Source organism: Protopterus annectens, chromosome 7.part0 (assembly GCF_019279795.1).
Source record: "Protopterus annectens isolate FY-2018-M chromosome 7.part0, PAN1.0, whole genome shotgun sequence".
NCBI classification, from domain to species: Eukaryota; Metazoa; Chordata; order Ceratodontiformes; family Protopteridae; genus Protopterus; species Protopterus annectens.
This window is the reverse complement of record NC_056739.1, coordinates 1,126,938,127-1,126,965,265: the sequence shown is the minus strand read 5'-3', so window position 1 is coordinate 1,126,965,265 and position 27,139 is coordinate 1,126,938,127. Positions and strand designations below refer to the sequence as shown.

Genomic DNA, 27,139 nt, shown 5'->3' with positions numbered 1-27,139 from the left:
CTCCTTCAGCAGCCTCCTTTAGATCCACTAGGAGTTTTTCTGAATTGGATCTAGTGTGGGTTGTGGACCAGTTCTGGCAGGTAGGGGATTGCTCATTCCAGCTAGACCTTCCGTCCCTCTTGGCTCGGAATCTTTTACTACATCTTCCCCTGTTTATCCTCCTCTGGCCTCTACCCAGATCCCAGTGATCTCTGTACCGATGTTCACTGGTGCATACTGTCTCTGCTCCGATAGCAAGTTTTTTTTCCCCTGTCTGCACCAACCACCCTTGCTGCATTGGCAGCGAGAAAATAGGTGCTGGGCTAGGTACCAAGGTACAGACGGTCCAAGCACTGCTCCAAGAGGGCATTGGCTCTGAGCCAATGCAGCAAGGGTGGTCCACGGCTCCGGCTTCCAGTCCTCTCAGAGTTCCTCAGGGCGGGGTGTGACACCATTTCCGGGCTCCCATCATTCCTCAGGCAGTCCTGCTGTCCAGGTGGTAGAGGGGGTCCTTCATTCCAAAGGCTCACAGTCAACACCAATGACATCAGTATCAGACCCCCCCTCACCGAGCATGCACCTCTCCCAACCCTCTATTTTGGGACCCCAGGCACAGGAGTTGCAAGATCCTCCTTTGAAGGGAACCCCTTCTCAGGAGTCTTTCTTAGAAGATCCCACTGGGGAGCCACCGCAGAAGAAACTGCAAGAGGAAGCACTTTGATCCCCAGAAGAATCTCACAGAAGACCATGATTGTGATGAGGTGGAAGTTTCCCCACGGTCTCCCCAGATGACGTCTCATTGGGAGACATTCTCAAAGTCCTCTAACTCTTCTGAAGAATCAATGTTCTTGCAGGCCTTGTGTGCCCGGCAATCTATTTCCTGGGTGACCCCACCAGCAGATGACCTTGTTAAGCTCATTGTGCAGCGTGCCTGGAAGGTCCTGGACAATTTATTTATTTATTTTACATTTGTTAACCGGGAGAGTCCGACTGGATACATGTCCATTTTCAGCGGAGGCCCGGGGAGAAAAGCTCCAGGTACATAACAGACATATGAACATTGTTAATGCAAAAAAAGGAAGGATAGTTGAGTTCTAAATACAATATAAAGTTACATCACATCTTGGGGAAAGAAAATAACAGCAGCATATAAAAAAAAAAAACATAGGTCAGTTACAAAGGTGAGGCGTCTTGTTAAAAAGTGATTAAGGATAGTGAGGTTAAGAGGGTAAATGATAGTGGTTAATCAGGTTTGGAACAGGGACATTGCCAGAGAGTATTGAGATGGGGTTTAAGCTTTTTTTTGAATTGTAGGAGTGAAGGTTCTGAGGTGAGCATAGTCGGTAGGGAGTTCCACATTTTACCTACAAAGTTTGAGAATAGAGAATCCCCAGCAGAATTATTGGCTTTGGTAGTTTGAGCTAAGATCTTATTGGAGGAGCGTAAAGATTGCAGGTTAATATAGGGGTGAATGATGTTTTTCAGAGCTGGTGTTTTCTCTGGGTGATGCAGTATCTGGTGAGCCGTTTTGAGTTGGTTGAAATGGAGTTGGCTAGAAAACTCTAACCACCCTAGTTGCTTCAAGTTAGTGCAGTGGTGCGTTCTAAAGGTGGAATTTGTGGCAAATCTAGCTATGTGATTGTAACAAGAAGCAAGTTTGTTAAGGGTTGTCTTGTTTAGGTTTGTAAAAAGGGGGGAGGCATAGAAAAGAGTTGATAGTAGGTGTGTGCTGGCAATTGTAATTTTAGCGTGAGGAGTGAGAAAGTGTTTTACTTTATAGAGAGCGCCAAGCTTTTTATTGACTGTTTTGATGATTAGATTGAAATGGGTGTCAAATTTAAGGGAGTTATCAGTGGTAACACCTAATAGCTTTGTGTGAGCTTCTGGTGATATAGTGATTCCATTGGAGGATGTAATAGAGAAGGTGGGGGGAAGAGTCTTGTTAGTGGGTGAGAAAGTAAGTAGTTTTGTTTTGTTGGGGTTGAGAACTAGTTGACGACTAGAGAACCATTTTTCTATTAGGTTGAAGGTGGTTTGGGTTGAAGCAGTGAGGTCTGCCAGGTTGGAGGCAGTGCTGATGATAGTCGAATCATCTGCATATTGAATGCATGTGGCATGGGGGTGATTGTGGGCAGGTCATTAACAAAGATAGTGAAGAGAAGAGGGCCAAGAATAGATCCTTGGGGAACTCCAAGTGTAACAGGTAGGCATGTGGATAATTTGTCCTGCCATAGAACAGCCTGTTGCCTATTGGACAGGTAGGATTGGAACCATTTCAGCGTGGAATTGCTGAGTGAGTTTTTTTAATGTATGGAGGAGTTGAATGTGGTTCACCATATCAAAGGCCTTGGAGAGGTCTAAGAAAAGAGCAGATGATAGTTTATTATTGTTTCTGAAGTTATTGATGGTATTAGAAAAGGATAGTAGGGCTGATGTGGTACTGTGATTTGGCCTGAAGCCATGTTTGGAGTTGGCTAGAATTTTATTTTTGGTGAGTTGTTCCATCAGTTGTTTGTGGACACACTTTTCTATAATTTTGGCCAGGGGTGAGAGTATAGCTATAGGTCTGTAGTTGGTTAGCTCTAGTGAGCTACCACCTTTATGGAGAGGAATAATGTGGGACATTTTCCATATGGAGGGGGTGAAGGCTTCTGACAAGGTACGGTTTATGATTATGGAGACGGGATAGGAAATGGCCTCAGCTGCTTTTTGCAGAAACTCAGCTGGGAGAAGGTCAGCTGCTAGCTTAGTGGGTTTTAGTTTTTTAAGAAGAGATGTTATAGAGGATATGGGTACTGGATCGAAGGTAAATGGATGATCTGATGTAGATGTAGTATTCTGCTTGCATGGGTAGTGGAGTGGGCTGGTTGTTTGAATTGTGTGGCCAGGGATTGTATAGTTTCTGTGAAGAAACTATTGAATGTGTTAGCAATGTTTACAGGGCACTGTTTGCAAGTTGTTGGAGTGGGGGTGGTTGCCTGGCCTGGGTGCAGGAGCTTGTTTAAGCCTGCCCAGAATTTTTGTGGATTATTAAGGTGTTTGCATCAAGGAGGACAACATAGAACCTGTACCCCGGAGGCCAGACAATTTTATCTACACCTGAAGATCAGCCCCACTGGTCCAAGCAGTTGACAGTTGATTCTATGGTTGTGGCGGCAGCCACCAAGAGGGAACAGGCAGAAAGTTCCACTGTCCATCCTCCAAACAGGGAGTCCTGGACCATGGACAGACTACTGAAGTGGACCTATGCTTCAGCGACCTTCGCCATTCGGTCGCTAAACTACTCTCCTCCAAAGATACCCAATTTACAAAATGTCTTCCTCTTCGGTGGGGGGTACTGCCTGAGGTGTGTTACCATTGTTGCCTTGCAGCTAGCTACCCTTGAATCCATCTTTAACTCATTGATGCATTTGATATCTCACACCACTGAGGGGGGAGCTCGAGCTGCTGCCTCAGGCATTGTCATGAGACATATGGTTGGATGTGGTTGTGTGACTTCGCAGACCCCTTTAAATCTTTCATCAATGCACCTGTCGACAAATCTGCACATTTTTGGACCCAAAGTACAAGACATACTTGCATGTAGTGAGAAGGACGGAAAGGCCTTTGTCTGCTGTGGGCATATGCTTTTCCAACCCCCAGAGGTCCTACTCCAGGAACCAGAAGGGAGGAAAAATGTGGTTCAAGAAATCCCAAGGATCTTTTTATGACACTTGTGGTGAACAATCCCCCCCCCCCCCTGGGCAGAGGGGGCAACTCTTACGGAAAACACCACTTTTGGGGTAGAGGGGGTCCACGTAACTAGGGCGCTAGAAATTCTTTCCCAGCAGCCCCTACCAGTGCTACTGAGCAGTGGCACAACTTGCTTTCCTCTGGAAGCAGTCGGGGGTCATTTGTCTCTGCACCTACCAGCTTGGCATCTTATTACAACCGATGTTTGGGTGCAGAGAATAATATCTAGAGGCTACCAAATACCATTTAGATTTAACTCCCAGACCCATCAAACGAATCCCAGATGTACCACCCAATCAGTGAATTAGCAGCCTTAGAAATAGAAAAGCTGCTAAGAGTATTCCACCCAGTCCCTCCAGACAAGATCCAGGTTTTACTCGTGGTACTTTTTAGTGCCAAAAAAAAAAAAATAGGGAACTGAAGGCTAATCCTGGATCTCGGCCTATTGAACAGATTTATCAAACCTCAAATTCCAGGTGGTCAAAGTACAGTCCATTCTTCCTTCTTAGGGAGGGACAACTGGATGTGCTCTATAGACCTCAAAGATGTGTACTACCACATAAAGATGGATCCCTGCTCCCGGAGGTTTCTCCGCTTCCGGCTAGGAGCCGATCACTACAGATGTGTACTACCACATAAAGATGGATCCCTGCTCCCGGAGGTTTCTCCGCTTCCGGCTAGGAGCCGATCACTACAGTTTAGGGCACTGTCATTCGGTCTCAACAGCCTTCAGTGTGTTAACTAAATGTGTGGCAGTTGTGGTAGCTCATCTTAGACTACAAGGATTCCAGGTGTTTCCATATCTAGACGATTGGCTCCTTACCACTCCAACCAGGAATCTTAAAATAAAATACCAAATCAAAGACCCATGTACCAGCATGTCTTGTACTGCAACTCTTAGGCTCCGGTGGAACTGATGCTCTCCCGAAGTGGTGCTTGGACCATCCGTACCTTGGTACCTAGCCCGGTGTGTATTTTCTCGCTGGTGCAGTCTGTCCATGGCTCCGGCTTCCAGTTCTCTCAGAGCTCCTCACCTGGAGGTGGGCTCCTCGTGGTGAGGTGTGACCCTGGTTCTGAGGCTGTCCCTCCTGGTTCTGGACTCACTTCCTCTTCAGGTGGGCCTGCTGTGCAGGTAGTGAACTGACTCACTTCCTCTTCAGGTGGGCCTGCTGTGCAGGTAGTGAACTGCCTGCTGTGCAGGTAGTGAACTGACTCACTTCCTCTTCAGGTGGGCCTGCTGTGCAGGTAGTGAACTGACTCAATCAGAACCCTCCCCTAGCATGCACCTCTCCCAACCCTTTTCAGGACCCTGGGCATGAGAGGCACAAGAACCCTCTTTGAAGGGAACCCCTTCTCCTGAGTCCTCTGAAGATCCCACTGGGGAGCCAACCTGGAAGAAACTGCAAGAGGAAGCATTTTGATTCACCGGAGGAGTCTATATCCCCGAAGACTTTCTCGAAACACAGGCAGCAGACACCAGGAAATTGCCATCAGAAAAAGCAGCCAACAGCTTTACTGTCTGTAATGCTTCTCACGCTGCAATGAGAAGTAAATATATTCCCTCTACATTTGTGGTGCTGTTTTAACTTTTACAGTCCTGTTTCAACTTCAGTCTTTTTCACTACCCATTTCTGTTTGCTGTATTGGCCCCACTTTAACTGTCACAATAAGCAACAGTAAACAATACCATCTAGTAAAGGTGATCTCATCCAAGTCAGTTCACTTGAATAGCCATTCACTTTAAAAAAAAGCTCCATGTCTTGCAGAAACTGACAAGTTGATAATGAGTGGACTTCTGTTTTTTGCATTAACTGTAGAGTATAACTTCAGTAATTGTGGAAGTACTCATACAATCACTCTAGGGGAGGGAGGATTTTGTTGTGCCCTTTCTACTGCCTTGCATTTGCCTTTCTGTACTGAGGAATGCCTGCCTTCACAGCATTTACTTGCAGCCCTTCCTTGTGGTGTTGGCATTGTAAAAAAGGAGGGTGTTTCCTCTGAAACTGTACGCCTATATATGATGCACTGTTCTACATATGGTCTTGTGGACAGCATCTAAGTGAAAAGTAGGGTAATCGATCTGGTTAATCAGTGTGGTTACCATTGGTTTGGTTGGCAAGTCTTGCTCTCATGCTGTATTTTTTTTAGTACATTAAATTGGTGAATGAATTTGTATTGGTCTGACTATAGCAGGTTGACAGATATATAATTCAAGAATTTTCCCTTTCTCAGTAGTTGTATCCATAGATTTTGTATATTTAACTTATGTGGGTGGGTGGTGTGGTAAATGCAAGGTTTTGAGCACTTGATGGTGATTTAAGTTTGCTTGTTTGAAGTTTTACTGTTGAGGGTTTAAAGTGTTGCTTTCTGGTCTCTTGGAAGCAGTGATGGGAGTGGGGGAGTGAAAATCATGTTTTTATGTAACATTGAAGACATGTTTAATCTTGTTTGTACAAAAGTCCTTCGTAAGCTCTTGGGTGGACAGTATTGTAATGTATATACACGTAAACATAATTAAGTAATCTGGAGGTAACCACTCTCTAACGTCCTCAATGCATCTTTTCTAATATAGGTTTTCAAAATAGTGGGCAGTTTGAATTCTCAGTATACTTTGTAGTTTTGTACTGCTCTCAAATAGTTTAACTGCACAAGTTTTACTTTCATTGCTTTGACCTATTAACAGTGTTGCAGATTAAGTATTTCACTAGCTGTTGAAGTCTGCTCAGATATTGATGGTGTGGATCTTTGTTTCAAGCACTGGATTCTGCTCTGGTTTTAGGTGGAAACCAGAGAGAACTGGCAAGGCAGAAGAACATGAAGAAAAGCACGGATTCAACTAAGGGGAAACGCAGAGATGATGGATTGTCTGCTGCAGCAAGGAAACAAAGGTACGTGGAACAGTAGGGTGCAAGGAAGCGAAGGTATATGGGGGAGAGCAGTAAAAAGAATGTGGTAGCCACAGCTAGTGTTAGCAAACCAGTGGTAAAACTAGATGTGATTGCTGTCACAGTAAGTGTGTGTTAAAATTTTGCTGCATCTCTTGCAGTACTGCGCTTTCCTTCTCTGCCTCATGGAAGAGGGAACAGTCTGAAAATTGTGTGCTGTCACTCATTTTTCAAATTACCTGGCTTATTACAAAATTTTGACATTTGTGATCCAATAATGTAGTCTGTAAAGGTATATGGGCTAATAATTCTACTTGGTTTTGCACCTGATTGTGTAGGATATTGCATAATTTCCTGTTGGATAATATAATGAAGTAAACTTCTCTAGAGTATGTACAGTGATATAAAAATTGTACACACCCTTGTTAAAATGTCAGGTTTTTGTGATATAAAGAGACCACAATAAATGGCTTCAAAACTTTTCCCACCTTTAATGTGACTTAAAACCTGTAAAATTCAATTGAAAAACAAATCTGTTAGGAGAAAAAATATAAATGTACAGTAAGCTGTCTGCATAAATGTGAACACCCTTTAACTTTTGAAGCACCTTTTGAATTCATTACAGCATTCAGTCTTATTGGGTACACACCTGCCATCAATTAGAGACAGACTAACCCCAAATAAAGTTAGTTCAGCTGTCCTAGTAGGATTTTTCTGACATTTACTCAGTTGGCGGCTACATCAAAAGCCATGGTTCGCAGAGAGCTTACAAAGTATTAAGAGGATCTCATTGTTAAAGTTATCGGTCAGAAGGATACAAAGTCCACAGCATTGGCTGTACTGTGAAACACAGTGAAGACAGTCATCAAAATGTGGAGAAAATATGGGACAACAGTGACGTTGCAAAGGACAGAGCATCTCCAAAATTGATGGACAAGATGAAAAATGGTCAGGGAGGCTGCCAAGAGACCTACAGCAACATTGAAGGAGCTGCAGGAATTTCTGGCAAGTACTGGTTGTGTACTACATGCAACAACAATCTCCCATATTCTCCATATATCTAGACTATGGGGTAGGGTTGCAAGACTGAAATCTTTTCTTGCACAGAAAAGCATCCAGGCCTGGCTAAAGTTTACAAAACAATACATAGTCTCCCAAAAGCACGTGGGAAAATGTGTGGTGGTCTGAGACCAAGGTTGACCTTTTTTGGCCACAATTCCTAAAGGTACGTTTGGTGCAAGAACACTTTGCATCACCAGTAGAGCACCATCCCCACGGTGAAGCATGGTGGTGGCAGTATCATGTATGTGGTTGCTTTTCCTCAGCTGGAACTGGGGCTTTAGTCAAGGTAGAGGGAATTGTGAACAGTTCCAAAATACCAGTCAATTTTTTTTTTTTTTTTTTTTCCAAAAACCTTCAGGTGTCTGCTAGAATGATGAGGAATTTCACCTTTCAACACTGACCTCCCAAGCATACATCCAAATCAACAAAAGAATTGCTTCACCAGAAGTTTTGGAATGGCCCAGCCAGAACCCAGACCTTAATCCGTAGAAAATCTGGTGACCTGAAGAGCATTGTGCACAAGAGATGCCCTTGCAATCTGACAAATTCTGGAGCACTTTTGCAAGGAAGAGTGGGCAAATTGCCAAGTCAAGATGTGCCATGCTGAGACTCCTACCCAAGAAGTCTGAATGCCATAATTAAATCAAAAGGAGCTCAGCAAAGTACATTAGTTTAATGGTGCAACCAGCTTATTGTACATTTATTCTAAAAGATTTGTTTGTTTTTTTAAAATATAATTTTACAGGTTCTAGGTCACATTAAAGGTGGGAAAATTTGAAATGATTAGTCTCTCATCACAAAAACCTGGTGGCATTTTAAATTTCCTGCTATGTGATGTGACTTGGGCCATCTGTGCAGGCTTATGTTGCCTGTTTTCTTTTGGACCCAGTGCTTATTCCCCCATGCCTAATGCACAGAATCTAACACATTATCTTTTCTCTGTCATGGTTAACATAGAGCTTTGTGTCATGAAGTCAGACCCCCCCCCCCCCAACACAAGCTCAAGTGCACCCAAATGCTCAAGCGTTTGCATATTGCCAGTCTGCTTGTGTTTCAAATAACTTGTTTGGTTTGGATCATACCATAGTTCATGCTCCAGCCAGGGGTTTAAACATGTCTGATTCACTTCCTGTTCAGTTCCACCACAAGTTCACCTTTGGGGAGGGGGGTGGGTTTGGGCCAAAATGGCTAGACTCCAAGATGGTGTTTGTGCATACCTTTAGGCCATTCTCACTTTTCCTAAAGTGCTCAATTCATCTAGATAAGTGCTACAGTTGCTTGCAAAGCATACTGAATTTTGTCTTTCCTATTTTTTCCCACAAATGTGTGCTGTGGATAGACTATATTCAAACTAAACCTTGAAGTTTCCATGCCTGCACTGAAAAATAACCTTTTGCCTCTGACCTAGGTGATTACTCCTTTTGGGCAGTGTCAGTTAGAATTTTGGACAGGGGAGTGCTAACATTCTTCACACTGTCAGCGAGGGTAACTAAATTGTGATATGCCCGTGCTCTTCTTTCTGCTTTACTGTTTTGGGAATCGGATGCTCGCAGCTTGCATTTTGAGGAGGGGACTGAGCATGCAGAACACAGCTTAGTGTCTGAGGCCCAGGTCGGTATGGCTTCAAGACTTTGCTTCCTTACAGTGCAGATGGCTTTGCTGCACTTCCCCCTCAGCAGGGGGTGGCATTGCAGTGCATCTCCACTCCCCCTCATGGCTATTTTGAGAACATTATCAGCAGCAGGTTTCCTAGTGTCTAGGAGGGCCTCTGTGCCTGAGGAAGAATACTTTTTTTTTTTTTTTTTTTTTTTTTTCTGCTTGAGGGTATATGATGCGCAAGAGAGGATGAATACGATGAAGATGTAGACTGTTTGCTGCAGCAGCATCTAGAACATGTTCCTGGTCCTATTTTGAGTCACTGGAGACCTTTATCTGGGCAAACCATGGTGACAAGTGCCAAGAGCTACAGCTTTAAGTCCAGTAGCTCTTTCCTACACAGGGCTCTGGCTGAAGTTTGAGTATGTGTCAGCACATTCAGACTTGTTACCTTGGGTGCCATGGCTAATTTCCCACCCTCTATTACCCATGAAGGCAAGGTGGGCAGCAGTTGTGATACTTGGATTTGCAGAATGAGCAAAATGGGTGAAGGGGGCATGCAACATATTCATGGGAGAAAGGGACATGCAACATATTTGAGCAGTTGGTCTTTTTTCCTCTCCCATGTTGAGGGGCAAAAATAAAATGGCATACTAATTCCTCAAATGGGAGAAATCTGCAAAATCATGGTTTTGTTTTGAATTGGTTTATTTTCCAAGTGCTGGGACTGCTGTTAGGTACCCTACCTCTGATAGGAGAGCCCATCTGAAGTTGGTATTTAACATGAGCAAGTGAAATGGCCTAAGACAGTGCAGTGAATCTCCCTGCCCCCCCCCCCCCAAGCTGCTTGTTGACTTGCTGTCCCAGACCAAAAAATGCTGGCACTTGTTTCTGGGTAGGAACTAATTTAGTTGTGGTTATTGCCATTTTTCCTTTCCTCAGCCGTCATAGTAAAGGCTGTATATATTGCGGCAGCAGACTCTCTACATGTGTTTCACCTGGTTTTCCCTTATTTCTTGGCTTGTGATCTGAAAACGTACAGCTGGCCTTCCTCTGAAAGTGCTTTCCCTTTTTGGATATGGTTCTAGGTGCTTGCTCTTCTAATCCGAGAGCACGGTTTAAATTGCCAGGCTCTTTGAAGGTTTTTAACTGCTGGCTCTTAAACACCCCCCCCCCCCCACATATCGATGATTCATACACATGCTGTTATACACGTGCTGTAGTGGAAAGTTGAATATGCTTATTCTGGTCAGGTATTAATTTCCTTATCGGTGAGGTCCCTGGGTTCCTTTTCTCTCATCTCCTGAGCAGCTGCTAGTATCTTAAAGGCAATGGGGTTACATGGTGGAGTCAAAGCCCAAGTTGTCATGGTGACTGCAGTCTGCTCCAGGTAGCCTGAGACACCACCAGGTAGCCTGTGACACCACAGGGCATGTTAGGACATGAGTCTGGCTTTGCCTGTCTTCTTTCAGATAGCCTGGTTGTGCACACCAGTGATTTTGATAAATTTCTTTTGTAGGAAAGAGGACCTAACACATGTGCTGTGGCTGCAAAAGCTCTGTGCACAAACTATCATTTTTGTAAAGATCTGTGTCGCTTACCAAATTACCTTGTGATCCTCAAGCCCAAGTCATTCGTAGACACTATTGCTAAATTTGTGTACTGACTGAATTCGGGCCCAGACCTGTGATATTTGGTCCTTAGAATTTGAAGGCCAGGATAATATTCCATGACTTGTTTTTAGACAAGTGCACCCCAAGAAAACTACCCCATCCATATGGGGACCTAGAGGAATTGAATTGGGCAGGTCTAGGAGCGGAGTTGCAGTCTGGAAAGAAGTGAGCTGAGTGAAATTTGGTGTCGAGTAACCTCTCAGTAATAAAACCCCATCTGATGTTGTAAATCTGTTTTATTCATTACCATTAGGATCTCTGTTCTGTCCTCTGAACTGATTGTCGTTTCCAAGCTCGCATCAGCCAAAAACTCTCAGCTAAGACCTACCCATAATGCCCCTCCTAGTTGCTTCAGATCTTTGTTTGCCACATTCCTAGCCAGATAAGCTTTGAGAAATGGCTAGCACAAGTAGAAAGAAAATTAATTCCAAGTCCGTTTCTCTTCAGAATTATTTAATTTTTAGTCATTAGGCGTAGGTTATAGGTGACACTGAGAAAGCTATTTCCTACCCTTTTCCTTGGTAATTTAATTTTTCTTTTATTGGTACTGTCACTCTCTCCTGTCTTTGACAGGCCTTTCCTTCTTTACTAGTGGTATTTTTATAAAATAACATAATTTTTTCTATAGGCTAGCCTTGTTGCCTTACTATGTCAGACAAAGCTAAGCTGGGATTTAAACAGTGTGACAAGTGTAGACGTAAGATGCCTAACTCGGATACACATGTTTGTTGTGTCTACTGTTTGGGCGTGTATCATATTAAAGCTAACTGACATTTGTGCATCATATTAAAGCTAACTGACATTTGTGCTAGTTTGTAATTGTACACTAGCAGAACGTAAAAATAAACATACTCTTAAAAGGATTACTCCACACCTTTTTTCAGTGGCTCTACCTGGGTCTGAGGTCTCATCTCCTCCAGGGACCAAAAAACATAGCGACAAACTTGAGTCACTCAGTTCCTGCACCTGTGTGTTATGGAACAGAGCCTGCTCCGTGCTTCGCTGGTGCCATTGGCACAGATCTCTTTGGCACCAGGATCTGTCTTCTCCCTCGGTGCCATCCATGATATTCACCCTTATTTCAGTTCCAACCTCAGCACCACTGACTTCGGTGCAGTCCTTCGATCCGACATGGGCTTCAATGGCACTATCCCCAACCCCGGTGCCGACAGTTTTGGCTCCAAAACTAATACCTGCCAAGGACGATACTTGCATGCTGTCAGTTCTGACAGCAGTGTCTTCCCTGTTGACACCATCCACCCTTGCTGCATTGGCTCCGGTGGAACCAATGCTCTCCCAAAGCAGTACTTGGACCATCCGTACCTTGGTACCTAGCCCGGCACCTATTTTCTCGCTGGTGCCATCTGTCCATGGCTCTGGCTTCTAATTCTCTGAGCTCCTCACCTGGAGGTGGGCTCCTCATGGTGAGGTGTGACCCCGGTTCCGAGGCGGTCCCTCCTGGTTCCGGGCTCAAACCTCCTCAGGTAGGCCTGCTGTACAGGTAGTGGACTGTCAGAACCCTGGCATGCACCTCTCCCAACCTTCTTTCGAGACCCTGGGCACAGGAGTCACAAGAACCCTCTTTGAAGGGAACCCCTTCTCCAGAGTCCTCCTCAGAAGATCCCACTGGGGAGCCATCCTGGAAGAAACGGCAAGAGGAAGCGCCTTTGATTCACTGGAGGAGTCTTATCACTGGAGACATTCTCGAAATTCTCAAGCAGTGGGGATACTGAAGTCCTGTAACCTCCCTTCTGAGGAATGTGTTCCTGAAGGCCTTCCATGCCTGGCCACCAAGAGGGAACTGGCAGAAGATAGTTCCACCGTCCATACTCCAAAACTGAGTCCTGGACCATGGACAGACTAGGGAAGCCTATGCTTAGTACAGCAACTGAATGGCAAATGTACCATCTGGCACACCTCCCAAAGAGACTTTATTTCCGAAGTGTCTCCCTCTTTGGTGGGGTACTGCCTGATGAGGTGTGTGATACTGTTGCCTTGCAGCTAGCTACCCTTGAATCCATCTCTAACTCCTCTGTGCGTTTGATATCTCACTTCAGAGGGGGCAGCTCGAGCTGCCACATCAGGTGTCGAGACAGTGTGGTTGTGTGACTTCGCAGACCCCTTTAAATCTTCCTTCATCAATGCACCTTTCAACAAATCTGCACTTTTTTGGACCCAAAGTATGAGACACTTGCATGTAGTGAGAAAGATGGAAAGACAATCTGCTGTGGGCATATGCCTTTCCAACTCCCTGAGGTTCTACTCCAGGAACTAAAAGGGAGGAAAAATGAGGTTCAGGAAATCCAAAGGACATTTTCGTGACACTCGTGGTGAACAATCCTCCGGGGCAGAGGGGGCAACTCGTATGGAGGATGTTCCTTTTGGGTAGGAGTCTATGCAACCAGGGTGCTAGAGATTTTCTCTGGCAGACACTACCAGTGCTCCTGAGCAGCGGCCCAATTTGCTTTTCTCTGGAAGCAGTTGAGGGTCATTTTTCTCTGCATCTACCAGCCTGGCATCTTATTACTACTGATGTTTGGGTGCAGAGAATAATATCCAGAGGCTATTAAATGCCATTCAATTTAACTCCTCCCCAATGTACCACCCAATCGGAGGGAATTAGCAGCCTTAGAAATAGATAAGTTGCAAGGAAGAGTCATCCAACCAATACCACCAGTCCAGTCAGGATCCAGTTTTTACTCTAGGTTATTTTTAATACCAAAAAAGACAGGGGACTGCTGACCAATCCTGGATATCAGCCTACTGAACAAATTTATCAAACTTCAAAATTTCTAAATGGTCATGGTAGTACATTCTTTCCTTCCTAGGGAGGGATAACTGGGAGGGATAACGGATAACTGGATGTGCTGTATAGACCCCTCCCAGGACGCGTGCTACCATATAAAGATGGATCACCACTCCAGGACGCGTGCTACCATATAAAGATGGATCACCACTCCCGGAGATTTCTCCACTCCTGCCTGGGAGCCAATCACTACCAATTCAGGGCACTGCCATTTGGTCTCTACCAGTCCGAGTGTTCACCAAATGCATGGCAGTTATGGTAGCTCATCTTTGACTACAAGGATTTCAGGTGTTGACTCCTTACTGCTCTGACCAGGAATCTTCTTGCAATCAAGGTCTCTCTCCCTGCTTGGGGATTACAAGGACAAATCTCTGTCTCCAATGAAGACACTGGAATTCGTTGGAGAGGTCTTTTGACGCAAAATCCTGTCAAGCCCCCCCCCCCCCCCCCAGGCTTTCAAACATAATGCACCAAGTCCAAGACCACCTTCATCAGACCTGTGTACCAGCATGTCTTGTACTGCAACTCTTGGGCTCCATGGCGGCTGCCATTATGTTGGTACCACTGGCAAGACTGCACATGAGAATCCTACATTGGCTCCTTTCCGCACAGTGGTTAATTTACCCACTCGACCACATGTTATTACTTTCCAACCGTTACAAGGAAGAAATGTTATGGTGGATGAACCCACAAATAATCTTTGTCGACCATTCTGTCTTCCCCAGGCCATGGTGACCACAGACGCTTCCCTGTTGGGGGGGGGGGGGGGGTATTTCCAGGGAAACACTATCCAAGGCACCTGGTCCTCCATGGAGGACAATTTGCACACAAATGTCCTGGAACTGAGGGCAGTTCTCCTAGCATTGGAAGCGTTCCATGCATCCCTACCCTCTGGGACCAGTGCAATTCAGTCGTACATGTCGTCAGTTGTCTGGTATATCAACAAGCAAGATGGAACTCATGTGAATTTGGCACTGGGCGATGACTTCCAGACGCTTCCTTATAGCAACACATATTCCCGGGAGCTCCAACCTTATTGTGGACAGTCTGAGCAGGAACATCCTGATGCCACAAGTGGTCCCTCAACCCTGTAACAGCGGATCGGATTTTTGAATGCTGGGGCAAGCCTTGCTGTGATTGGTCTGCCCCCCCAAACTACAAATGCAGAAGCTACTTTGCCCCTGATCTCTCCGCTGGGGGAACCACCAAGGGATGCTGTAATGCACAATTGGCCACTGGGTCTTCCCTATGGCCTCATCTGATTCACAGTCCGTGGATCCTGGATCATTCCCAAGACTTGTTATCTCCTCCTCAGGGACTGATTCATCCGAACCTGCTCAGTCTCAAGCTCGCAGTTTGATTCACTTTCAGTGATTGCCAGGCTTTCTGAACATCCCATCTCCTGTTTGTGAAATTCTTCTGGCTTCGCGCATACCTTCCACTAGGAAACCATTCTAGTAAATGGACTAGGTGCTCTATTTGGGCCAAAGATCAGAACTTAAGACCCTTTCTCTATGCTATGCCTTTTCAAAAGATCCTACAGTACCTGACTGTTTTGCATGCAGGAGCCTCTGCTTCCATCACTGTGCCCAATTTTCATAATTATCTTCATGATTCTTCAGTTGTCATACTGCCTGTGCAAGACCTTTCAAGGACTATTGCATGTAAAACCTCTGGTCAAGCCTCCCTTGGAACCCTGGGACTTGACTTTGGTACGTCAGTCTCTCAGATTCTCCTTTCGAGTCTTGATTCACGTGATTTGCAATTTTTGTCATGGAAAACCTTGCTTCTAGTAGCACTTGCCTTGGGGGGGAAGAGTATCTGAGCTGCAGGCTTTTAGTGTAAAGAGTCCTTACTTGAACTTCCACACGGCTAGGGTGTCCCTTCGTACTGACCCTTTCTTGCCCAAGGTCCTTTTCTGGCTTTTCCATTCACCAATCTGTTGACCTGCCAGTTTCTTCCTTCAGCATTCTAACTGGGGGGGGGGGGGGTACCTTTTGCACACCCTTTGTGCATCGGCAGCTTCGTTGTTGGACAGGACCAAGTCTCTCATGAAAACTGAGGACCCAAATTGGGTAAACCCTGTTTCCAAATTGGCTATCCTTCTGGCTTAGAAATATCATTATCTTTATCTACCAACAGAATAAGCTACCCTTACCTTCCAGAATAAATGCTCATTCTGCCAGATCTATGGCTACTTCTATAGCATTTCATTCCAGAGCCTCTATGGATTATGCCTGCACAACAGCCACTTGGGCAAGACCTCATACCTTTATATCTCATTACAAATTAGATTTGGCCACCAGAGGATGAGCATCTTTTGGTTCTATGGTGCTCAGGATTATCCTTCCTTGGGGCCACCCAGGACTCTAGTAGCTGGGGACTCTAAATATTTACATTGTAGATATTTGTTCATTCATTACTTCCCACCCTCCTTCCCCCTGCCTGGACTCCTGGTGGACTTTAGAACTCCTGGTTAGGGTATTTGCTTAGGCAGAGCCTCCTGCTATTTTTTTTTTTTTTTTTAATAAATCCATCTAAAGGCGGGCAAACTTTATCTGAAGTAACTCTGAGAGGGCCATTATGGGTAGGTCTTGGCTGAGAGTTTTTGGCTGGCGCGAGCTTGGAAACTGAGGACAGAACCAAGGTACTAATGGTAACGAACAAAAAAAAGATCTAAAACACAGATGGAATGTAATTAAGACATCACTTTTTTTTTCTTTTTTTCTTCTGTGTACTTTTCTTGATTTTTAAGCAGTAATGGTTTTATAGTAATTCCCCATTGTGGATATTTTTCCTCTACTGAGGTGTATTGCAATCTGTAGTTTTCCTGGTGCCTCCCAACAGTCCTATTTTTTATTCCATGCATTTTTTTATTCTGTACAATAAAAGGCCCCCTCTTGGAGAGTTTTTAAACTTGTATGGACTGATGTATTATGCTTGTACATGCAACATATACTTGTACATGTAATCCAGCACATGCCTAGTTCAAATCCATCCTAAAGGAACTGCTTGCTATTGACTGTCTATGCTCCTGCCACTCCCAGGTTTCTCACCTGGCGTCTAACTCTCTATTTGCAAGCTTTCATTTGGGTACTGTCTAGTATTTGCTCATTCTATACTGCAATTTATCAGTTCTACTGATCTACATGTTCTGCTACTGTATTTGTACAGTTATATTGTTTTGTACAATTTTTTTTTACTACTGCTTCTTGGTTGTGTTGCCCTACTTTGGAGCTTTCTCCCTGGGTCTCCTAGTTACCAGGACCTTGCATTGCACTGTTTCTTGATTCTGTAAAATAATTCTATTGTACTATGCTTTTGTTTGTTTTGTATTATTGCAGAGCTTTTCTCACTGGGTCTCTGCTGAAAACTGGCCTGTGACCCAGTCGGACATACTGGTCAACAGATGCATAAATTAAGTATGCTTAAATCTACTCAGTGCTGTATAAAAATAATTACTATAGTTGCATTTTTCTGTATGGGGCAGTACAAGCTTGCTGTTATATTCAAAGGTCAAGTATTTGTTGTAGATGGTGTGAAAGGCTGTTTGCTATAGACAAATGCATGACGACACTCTTGTATGTCTTAAGGCACAGTCCAGAATTATTTTTATTTTACATTTAACTGGGGGTGTATGAGCCGAAAAGACCCTTTTTCAGCAGAGGCACGGGGAGACAAAGCTCCATATAGAAAAATTGCAAATACATTTAGAGATTTAGACATGATCAGTATAAACACAAATTGCAATAGACATGTTTTTACAGTGGTATGCAGCACATAAACAGTTACAGTGGAGAGAACCACATTTAAAAATAAAGGTAATTAATAGATTTGTGTACAAATGAAATTTGCAACATATGGGGTACAATATGTGTACTTTATCTGCTTTCACTAGCCTGGGGAGTAGTCTTGGCACTGCCAGCTTTGCTTGAGATGTTGCCTAATGAGGTTTTTAAAGGAGGCTTTGGGCGATGTCTTTTTATGCTAGTGGGGGTTAAAGTTCCATTTTTTAATCCCTGAACTACTATATAGTGAGTCTACAAAGCTATTGTAGCTGTTGGTGACTTTGGTAGTAATTTGCGTGATGATCTAAGAGGCCTTTTGACTTGAGTGTTGTACTAGGTTTTTGAGGGCAAGACACTTATTGGGGAGGTAATAGAATGACCGGCAGAGCTGATTGTAGGTTAGGAGGTTGGGCAGTTCAAGCCAGTGGAGTGGTCTCAAAGCAGTACAGTGATTTCTATATGAGCAATTTTGCCGCAAAGCGGGCAGATGTTCGTGTTTCACTGTTGCATTACATTTGGGTTATCTGCCTGCAGGTAGCCCGCAGCTGGCCTGAATATCCATCTTGGATCACTGCGTCAGATGCTGTCCCTTCCATGTCAGGTCATCAGGAGTATAAAACGTGCAGCCAAAGCCATTACATCGGTCTTTCTTGCCACACTGTGCCCAAAGCGGAAGCAGTTTGCAAGTGCCGGTCGGCTGACTCCTGAAATTTTCGTTTTCGAGTTTCAGAACCAAAGTCTTCAAAAAGCTAAGTACTCAGTTGTTTTTTTTTTTTTTTTTTTTTTTTTTGTCCGTAAAAGTTAACAATTGTTTACCTGTGGAAAGCAAATGCCTCAAAGATTTTCATTCGTACTGCATTCCTTGCTTGGGCCCAGACCACGACATCTCTCGCTGTCTGTTTTGTGCCACCCCTGAACTATTCATCTGTTTATTTTTGCTGCAAATTATTTTGGTACTCTTAACTGTCCAGAAGTGGCTTCAGTAAGCCGTCAAGACTACCAACATTCCGAAAACATGTAAAGGTAAAGACGGACTGCATAGGTCTAAAGCTGCCGACGCACTTTTGCAGCCCCTGATGCCCACTACATCAGATTCACAGGCCTCTACTGAGACCCATTTGGAGTCTGGTATGCTGCAAAATGCTTCAACCATGGAACCTGTGGATGTCTACCTTGGATGGGTCTGGAGCCACTGTGCAGGCACTGACTTCTGAGGGTGTATTCAGGCCTACTGACCTGCATTTCAAACAGACGCCGTCTTATTCAAAGCCTAAAACTCAACCCACGCCTAGAAAACCGTCCAAACCGCGTGGTCACACGCATATGCCTAAAAAAACAAGAATGGCTGAAGACTTTATTACTTTAATTAGGGGAAGCTAGCCTTCACCCTCAGAGACCTAGAACTGATTTTCCTTCTGATCAGGATTCTGAAATTTCTGTTTCTTCTGATTATCAGGATTTGCCCTTGTCTACCTCTGAGGATTCTGATGCAGAAGACTCAATTCCCTCTACTTCCCCTCCAGAAGATTTTTCTTTTGGTGAAACCTTGCACTCGTGGAGCATTGCTGCTGGGAAAGCCAGGATCACTCTGACAACAAAGAGGCTTAAGGAATTCTTACTCCTTCCTCAACACAGGCCTTTAGCTGTCCCTCCTGTCCTGGACATTGTAGATGATGCCTTCTTGGAATCTAGCCTGGCCCCAGACACTTAACCTCCAGCTGCCAGGAAACCTGACTGGTAAAATAAGCCAAAACACAAAAATACCAAATAAACAAAAAAGTCCAGGTGAGGCAAATGAGAGGCAGATGAGAGGCAACAAAGCAGCACAACAAACCTGACTGGTATTGGAGTACCTGACTCTTGTTCCTCTTAAAGAATCCTACTGCGGACCCAGAGACCATTTCCCCAAGGACCTAAAGGCATTAAGGCTACTGCTGCCAAAAACCCTACCCCCTCTGATAGAGATTCCAGGGCCTTGGACAGATGGGTAAGAAGGTATGCACTTCTGCTACTTTTGGTCATAAGGGCCTTGCCAGTTTCATAAGAAGGTATGCACTTCTGCTACTTTTGGTCATAAGGGCCTTGCCAGTTTCATATGTAAAGTATCAGCATATATAACTACTTAAACAGAAATGGATGTAGATTCCTGACTGTTCTGAAAGATTTACAGGATTTAATGCATTCTGCTGAACAAGTTTGTAAACGTACTTTGCAATGTGGGATGACTCTAGAAGCATCTTGCAGGGCTGCTGTCATTAGGTCTGTTCTTAGTAGGCATTCTTGGCTTAAGGAGCAAAATTTGCCAGCTCATGTTAAAGCTGAAGTCCTTAAAAAGATGGAGGAAAAAGCTAAATCTATGCAAACTGTTCCTGCAAGTACAGCCCCCCAGATTTAGTAGGCATTGGTCTTCTAAGAGTTCATCCTTTCCTGTTCATCCAGGCCTTCAGTCCAAACCCAGTAACAGCAGACAACTTGGGCTGCAGTCTCTGGGTACTCGTAGGCCTTGGCAGTGGGGTGGGGGGCTCCCACTTCCACAACTGGAAGTAGTAACATATCTCCCTATGGAAAAATGTCACAATGACTTAACCTTAAACCTTCCAAGCCCTGCTTAACTGCCTGCTCCCTTGAGGGGATCGCCCGGCATGCAAAAAAACTGGGAACTCATACTCAGGACAAATGGGCTTCTGTTTTCCAAGGATACAGATTTCACTTCTACACCTTACCATCCCCAAACGCTTGGTCAGACCTACCCCCAAATCATTGGGCAGAGGCTCAACAGCAGGTTCTCTTTCTTCTATCGGGGCTATTCAGCCTGTCCCAGCAGAAGAAAGGGGACAAGGTTTTTACTCAAGACTTTTCCTGGTACCCAGAAAGACTGCTCCTGGCATCCTATCCCAGACCGCTCTCTTCTAAACACCTTTTTGGTAATCCCAAAATTCAAAATGCTAACATTTCCAACAGCTGCTTCCTATGCCAGATGCCTGGTTGGCAACCTTAGACTTAAAGGAGCTTACCTGCACATCCCAGTAAGGGAATATTGAAGGAAATGCATACACTTCAGAGCAGGCTCCATGCACTATCCGATGTTAATCGTGTTTCACTGTTGCAGTCATGACTGTTGGGTTCTCCCCTGCCGGCAGGCAGTCCTCTGTCAGCCAGAATCCCAAAGTCTGGGTCCAGCGTCGGCTGTTCAACCATGCTCCCTGATGTCAGAGCGCCAGGAGTATAAAGCTGACAACCGACGCCATTTTCTCCAGTCTTTCTTGCCGTGCGGTGATAGCAGTTTGCAAGTGCCGGTCGGCTGACTCCTGATGATTTTTTTCTGAAACTCCAGTCCGAACTTGCTTCTCGACTCAAAGAAACTTTTTTTTCTTGCTCCACTGCGATGTCAGAAAAAGTTAATTGCATTTCATGTGGGAAGCAAATACCTCATAAGGATTTTCATTCTTAGCTAGTTGTCGGTTTTGTGCTAGATTCAATCAACGTACAATTAAAGGTACGATTTTGCTTTTCATTACTTCGGTAGGCGCTTTAACTACAAAATGTCATCTGATACGGTTCCGGCTACCGGAGTTCACAAACGTCGCAAGGATAAAGACAGGCCTCAGAGGTCCAAATCTGATGGCGCACAAGTGGAGCCAGCTTCAGGTTCGGCCGTCAGTGAGGCGCTTTTGCAGCCCCTGTCATCAGCCATTTCAGAACAGATGGCCGAAACGGACTCTCATGAGGAGCCAACCAGGCCTTTAAATATTTCAATTGCAGGACCTTCGGATGGGTCCGGAGCCGCTGTGCAGGTACTGGCTTCCGAAGGGGTTTTCAGGCCTACTCGGCTTCTTATAAAGGCAAAGACTCCTCCTTCTGAACCGGCTCCCAAGTCGCAAACAGTTACTCAAGATGGCGGAGGATTTACTTACTATGATTAGGGGTTCACATCCCCCTGCAGATAAAAGGCCAAGGCAGGATGTTTATTATGATTCCACTGATTAGGCTTCTGTTTCTTCAGTTTCTTCTGATCAGGAATATTCTTTCCCTCCTTATGAGGATTCTGATGCTGAGGAATTCATTCCTTCAGCTTCTCCCCCTGAGGATTTCTCTTTTGGGGAAACTTTGCATGAAATGAGGGAACATTTCCACTGGGAAGGACAGGAGTATTCAGAATCTAAGAAAAGACTAAGGGATTTTCTTCTCCCCCAACATAGACCCCTGGCTATTCCTCCTGTTTTGGATATTGTGGATAATGCTTTTTCGGAGGCTAATTTAACCCCTGACTCTTTTCCTCCTGCTCCTGTTAAGCCTGATAGATATTCCTGATTCCCACCAGTTTTTATACAAGAACCCTTCTGCTGAACTTGAAACCATTTCTTGGGGTCCTAAGGGAGTTAAGGCTGCCTCTGCCAAAACACCCATTCCCACTGAAAAGGATTCTAGATCTTTAGAAAGATGGGGCAAAAAAGTGTACACTTCTGCTACTTTGTCCATTAGGGCTTTAAACTGTCAGTTTCATATGCTGAAATACCAGCAATTTCTCTTGTCCGTCTTAAAACAAAAGCTTACTTCCATTTCTGCCTGTGCAGATAAGGAATTACATGACTTATTGCATGCCTCTGAACAAGTTGGGAAGCATGGTTTACACTGTGGATTTGATGCCTTGGAGGCTTCTTGTAGGGCAGCTGCCTCTGGCACAGTCATTAGAAGGCATGCATGGCTAAAGGAACAAAATTTGCCAGAACAAGTAAAAGCTAAATTATTGGATGCTCCTGTTCAGCATAATGTTTTATTTGGATCAAAAGCTGAAGAGGTGATTAAAAAGATGGAGGATAAGGCGAAATCCATGCAAACAAAGATTTCTTACAAGTACAGCCACCAAGATTTAGCAGGAATTGGCCTTCTAAAAATTGGTCCTTTCCCACTTCAGACAGGCCTCAGAGGGGTAGATATAGACTCCAGAGGAAGGCCTCAAACACAAGCTTCTTATAGACCAAGAAAGTGGACTGCTTCCACCCCTAGGGGAGGAGAGGATAGGTCACAAACTCATAGGAAACAAACTCGATGACTCCCTCTGTTGGGCTGCAGGAACTTCTTGCCTGGAAGCCCCTCTCTGAGGAAAACTGTCTCTTGTCAAAATTGGACTCGTATAACCCAAGACAAGTGGGTTCTGGATGTGGTTTTAAGAGGTTACAAATTCCATTTTCATACCCTGCCAAGGCCAAGCGGATGGCCAGACCTTCCAAAACATCAATGGACGGAGGCCCTAAACCAGGTGGAAGCTCTTTTGGCTATGAAAGCCATAGAACTGGTTCCACTTTCAGAGATGGGACAAGGTTTTTACTCAAGGCTCTTTCTAGTCCCCAGGAAGCAAAACTCATGGAGACCCATTCTGGATCTGTCAGTCTTGAACACCTTTCTAGAGATTCCAAAATTCAGGATGCTTACTCTACAGCAGCTACTTCCAATGCTATCCAGAGATGTGTGGATGGTAACTTTGGATTTAAAGGAGGCATATTTACACATTCCCATCAGGCAGGAACACAGAAAATACCTCTGGTTCAAGGCCGGATTGAGGCACTTTCAATTCTCTGCGCTGCCCTTTGGATTGTCTACTGCGCCCAGGGTCTTCAACAAATGCCTGGCTCCAGTAGTAGCTTACTGCAGACTCAAGGGAATTCACATTTACCCTTATCTGGATGATTGTCGTATTCAGGCAGACAGCAAGGATGCCTTACTCCAGCATACTTCCTCAAGTTCCTGGGATTCTCTGTAAACAAAGTCAAATTTGACACCCTCACAGCAGATAACTTTTTTCTGGGTGCTCTTCTAAACACCACAACACAGATGGCATTTCTGACATCCGAAAAACAACTACAGCTGGCTTCAACTTTCAAAACTTTGGCAACTTTAACTCCGCTATCTGCAAGGAGATTCCTGCAGGCTTTGGGTTACATGGCCTCCTGCATCCTTCTCGTACCTAATGCAAGACTACACATGAGGAAAATACAGTGGTACCTAAAGTGTATGGTCTCAGCATTGCCACAGTTTAGACATACTGATCTCTATTTTGCTTTGCCTTCAAAAGGAATTTCTTTGGTGGTCCAGGCCATGCACGAAGGGAAACCCTTCTATCTGCCTCCTGCCACTCAGATTCTAACCACTGACGCCTCTGATTATGCTTGGGGAGCCCATTTTCAGGGCAACTGTCTGCAGAGCCTTTGGACAAAGGATCAGAAGCACCTGCATATCAATTTAAAGGAAATGTTAGCCGTTCAGGAAGCTCTACCAGGACAACTTCTAATACGGACAGACAACACCACAGTTATGTGGTACATAAACAAGCAAGGGGGATCTCATTCCTACCCCCTTTGCAGGCTAGCCATGGATCTATGGAACACAGCACTAGACTAGCTTGCAATCTGGACCTTCAAGCTCAGTTTCTACCAGGGAAGCAAAACTTCCTGGCAGACAGTCTGAGCAGAAACCTTTCGGATCCGCACGAGTGGATGCTGGACACCAAAATATTCAGGATGATAACAGCAGTCTGGGGATGTCCTCACATAGACCTCTTTGCATCCCATCTCAATCATCAACTACAGAATTTTTGCACCAGGACTTTCTACAAAGAAGCTTGGAAAGTGGATGCCCTATCATTCAGTTGGAGGAACCTCTCGGGATATGCCTTTCCGCCTCTTCCTCTTCTTCCACGGGTATTACTAAAGATGAAACAGGACAAGCCCAAGATGATAATCTTGCTGGCCCCAAATTGGCCTCAACAGTTTTGGTACCTTACTCTAAAAAAAAAAAACCTATGTCTGGAGCCCTCTTAGGTTTTACCTCTGTCTCCAAACCTTCTGTCCCAACATCAGGGTCAGGTTCTACACTCTCATGTCAGAACTCTCAGCCTGGTGGCCTGGTTAATCCAGGGCCTGTCAGGTTCTACACTCTCATGTCAGAACTCTCAGCCTGGTGGCCTGGTTAATCCAGGGCCTTTGATTTCTTCTTTCCTACCCAAGCAGGTTATGGATGTCATTTTAGAAGCCAGACGTCCTAGCACTAGAAAATCTTATGCAGGAAAATGGAAAGGATTTTGTTCCTGGATGCAGGCTCAGGATTCTGATCCTCTTCTTCCAAACATTCCTTCAATTTTACTTTACTTGACAGATCTCTTGCATAAGGATCTCTCTTCCATTAAGATACATGCCTCTGCTATTTCTGCTCATTATAATACAGATCCTCCAATCTTTTCCCACCAGCTCATGAAACTAACCTTGCCTCCTTTTGAGCCTGCTGCCTCTTCTGACATCAAGTTTTTATCTTGGAAAACAGCTATCCTGTTAGCCCTCACCTCTGCCAGGAGAGAGTTACAAGCTCTTATGGCTGTGGAACCTTATATTATTTTTCATCAAGACGGTGTCTTTGAGGACTAATCCTACCTTCTTGCCTAAGGAGGTTTCCAAAGTGGCTTTATCCACTTGCCAACTTTTTTCCCACTCCTCAAAATAAAGGGGAAAGGATCTTGCATTCTTGGATGTACACAGGCAACTACGTTTTTACCTGGACAGAACCAAGGACATCGGAAAACCAGAACAATTGTTTGTTTCTTATGCTTCAAGTTCACAAGGTAAAGCCATTTCAAAGCAGACCATTTCTAAATGAATTGCTTTGCCTCTGCAGTCTTGCAGGGCCTTTTAGCCGCCCCTTCTTCTTTATGACCACCTCCCTTTCTTTCAGCTTTGGGATTCTACCCTACAGTCATGACTGCAGCAGTGAAACACTAACATAGTACAGTTGTGTACACCTACCATAAATGTAGATGTTAGTGTCTTCACTGTTGCAGTCTGGGTTTCCCTCCCTCCTGTCCCCTCTTATTTTTACTTTTGTGTGGTTTCTTTTCTTTTTTTTTTTTTCTCACCATTCTTCTGAGGTGTATTTGCAAAGGGATTGGGACCTTTTTTCATTTTGGGACTCCTGACATCTGGGGCAAGAAACTGGAGAAAATGGTGTCTGCTGTCAGCTTTATACTCCTGGCGCTCTGACGTCAGGGAGCATGGTTGAACAGCCGACGCCGGACCCAGACTTTGGGATTCTGGCCGAGGACTGCCTGCCAGCAGGGGAGAACCCTACAGTCATGACTGCAACAGTGAAGACACTCTAACATCTACATTTATGGTAGGTGTACACAACTGTACTTTCTCTGCACTTTCCTTTGGCTTATCTACTGCACCCAGGGTATTTACAAAGTGCCTAGCTCCAGTCATTGCATTTTGCAGGCATGGAAATATTCAAATATACCCATACCTGGACGATTGTCTAATTCAGGCAGAAGAAACTTCTAACCTCACTGGGGTACACCATAAACAAAAAAAGTCTCATGTAGTACCCTGCCAACAAATTGTATTCCTGGGAGCAAGCTTGAATACAGCTTCATATATGGCTTACCTCACGCTAGAGAAACAAGTTGGTTTGACAGCCTACTTCAAACAGCTGGGTCTTTATGGCCAGTAATCTGTAAGGAAAATCCTGCAAGCCCTGGGGTTCATGGCCTCTTCCGTTCTAATTCCATATGCAAGACTGCATATGAGGAAACTACAATGGTATCTAAAAAGCCTATGGTGTCAACATTCTCAGGACCTGGAATCAATGATTCCTATCATTCCTTGTATAAAGACGGTTCTTTTTCACTCTCCTGCCACCCAAACCCTAACAGACACACAGATTATGCATGGGGGCTCACTTGGCAGGGCAGTGCATTCGGGGCAAATGGAGCCAGAGGCAGATTTGGTAAAGACAGACAACCCCACTGTTGTGGTACATAAGCAGGGGGAACCCACTCGTACCCTCTCTGCAGACCACTCATGGCTCTCTGGAACACAGCCTTGAGCTACCAAGTGCACCTACAAGCTCAATTCCTGCCAGGCAAGCTAAATTCACTGGCAGACCTAAGCAGAAATCTCCTGGACCCACACGAGTGGAAACTGGACCCAAAGATATTCAGCCTTTTGAGAAACAAATGGGGGAATCCAGAGACCAGTTTGCCCCCCCCCCCCCCACCAAAAAAAAATTACCAATTGGGCAAATTCTGCACAAGGACTTACCACAGTCAAGCTTGGAAAGTGGATTCCCTGTCCTTCACCTGGGAAAGCCTCTCTGTTTATGCCTTTCCCCCTTCTGCCTCTCCTAAAGTTCTGCTAAAGATCAAAAAGGACAAACCAAGGACAATACTGATTGCACCAGACTGGCCATGCCAGCACTGATTCCCCCTTTTGTGCAGTATGTCACTGCTGGAACCATGGCACCTGCCTCAGACCCCATCCCTGCTGTCTCAGCAGGAGGGCCAGATTCTGCACCCTCTGCTTCAAACCCTGAACCTTGCAGCCTGGTTAATTCCTTGAGCTGTCCAATAGCATCCCACAGTAAGCGGGTTCTAGATGTCATTCTGGAGGCAAGGGGGTCTAGTACTAGAAAATCCTATACTGGATAGTGGAAAAGATACTGTTCTTGGAGCCATACTTTGGGGGGGGGGGGATGGGCACAATGGTGCCCAGCTTACTGCATATTCTTCGGATGCTCCACAGGGGCGTTTCCTTCTAGTCAATTAAAATTCATGCCTCTGCCATTTCAGCACAT

At 44.8% G+C, this 27,139-nt stretch overlaps 1 protein-coding gene across 2 annotated transcripts in view; it reads left to right on the top strand.

The window, feature by feature from the left end:
* The window catches only part of SERF2 (small EDRK-rich factor 2), a 37,281-nt gene that overhangs the window by 4,772 nt on the left and 5,370 nt on the right, over nt 1-27,139 (top strand). Inside the window, exon 2 of one of the 2 annotated variants that reach the window (XM_044077708.1) lies at nt 6,491-6,599. In XM_044077708.1, coding sequence (XP_043933643.1) covers nt 6,491-6,599 — 109 coding nt within the window. Of the gene's footprint in view, nt 1-6,466; nt 6,600-27,139 lie in introns of both variants that reach the window. The other variant, XM_044077707.1, reaches the window with a different exon arrangement.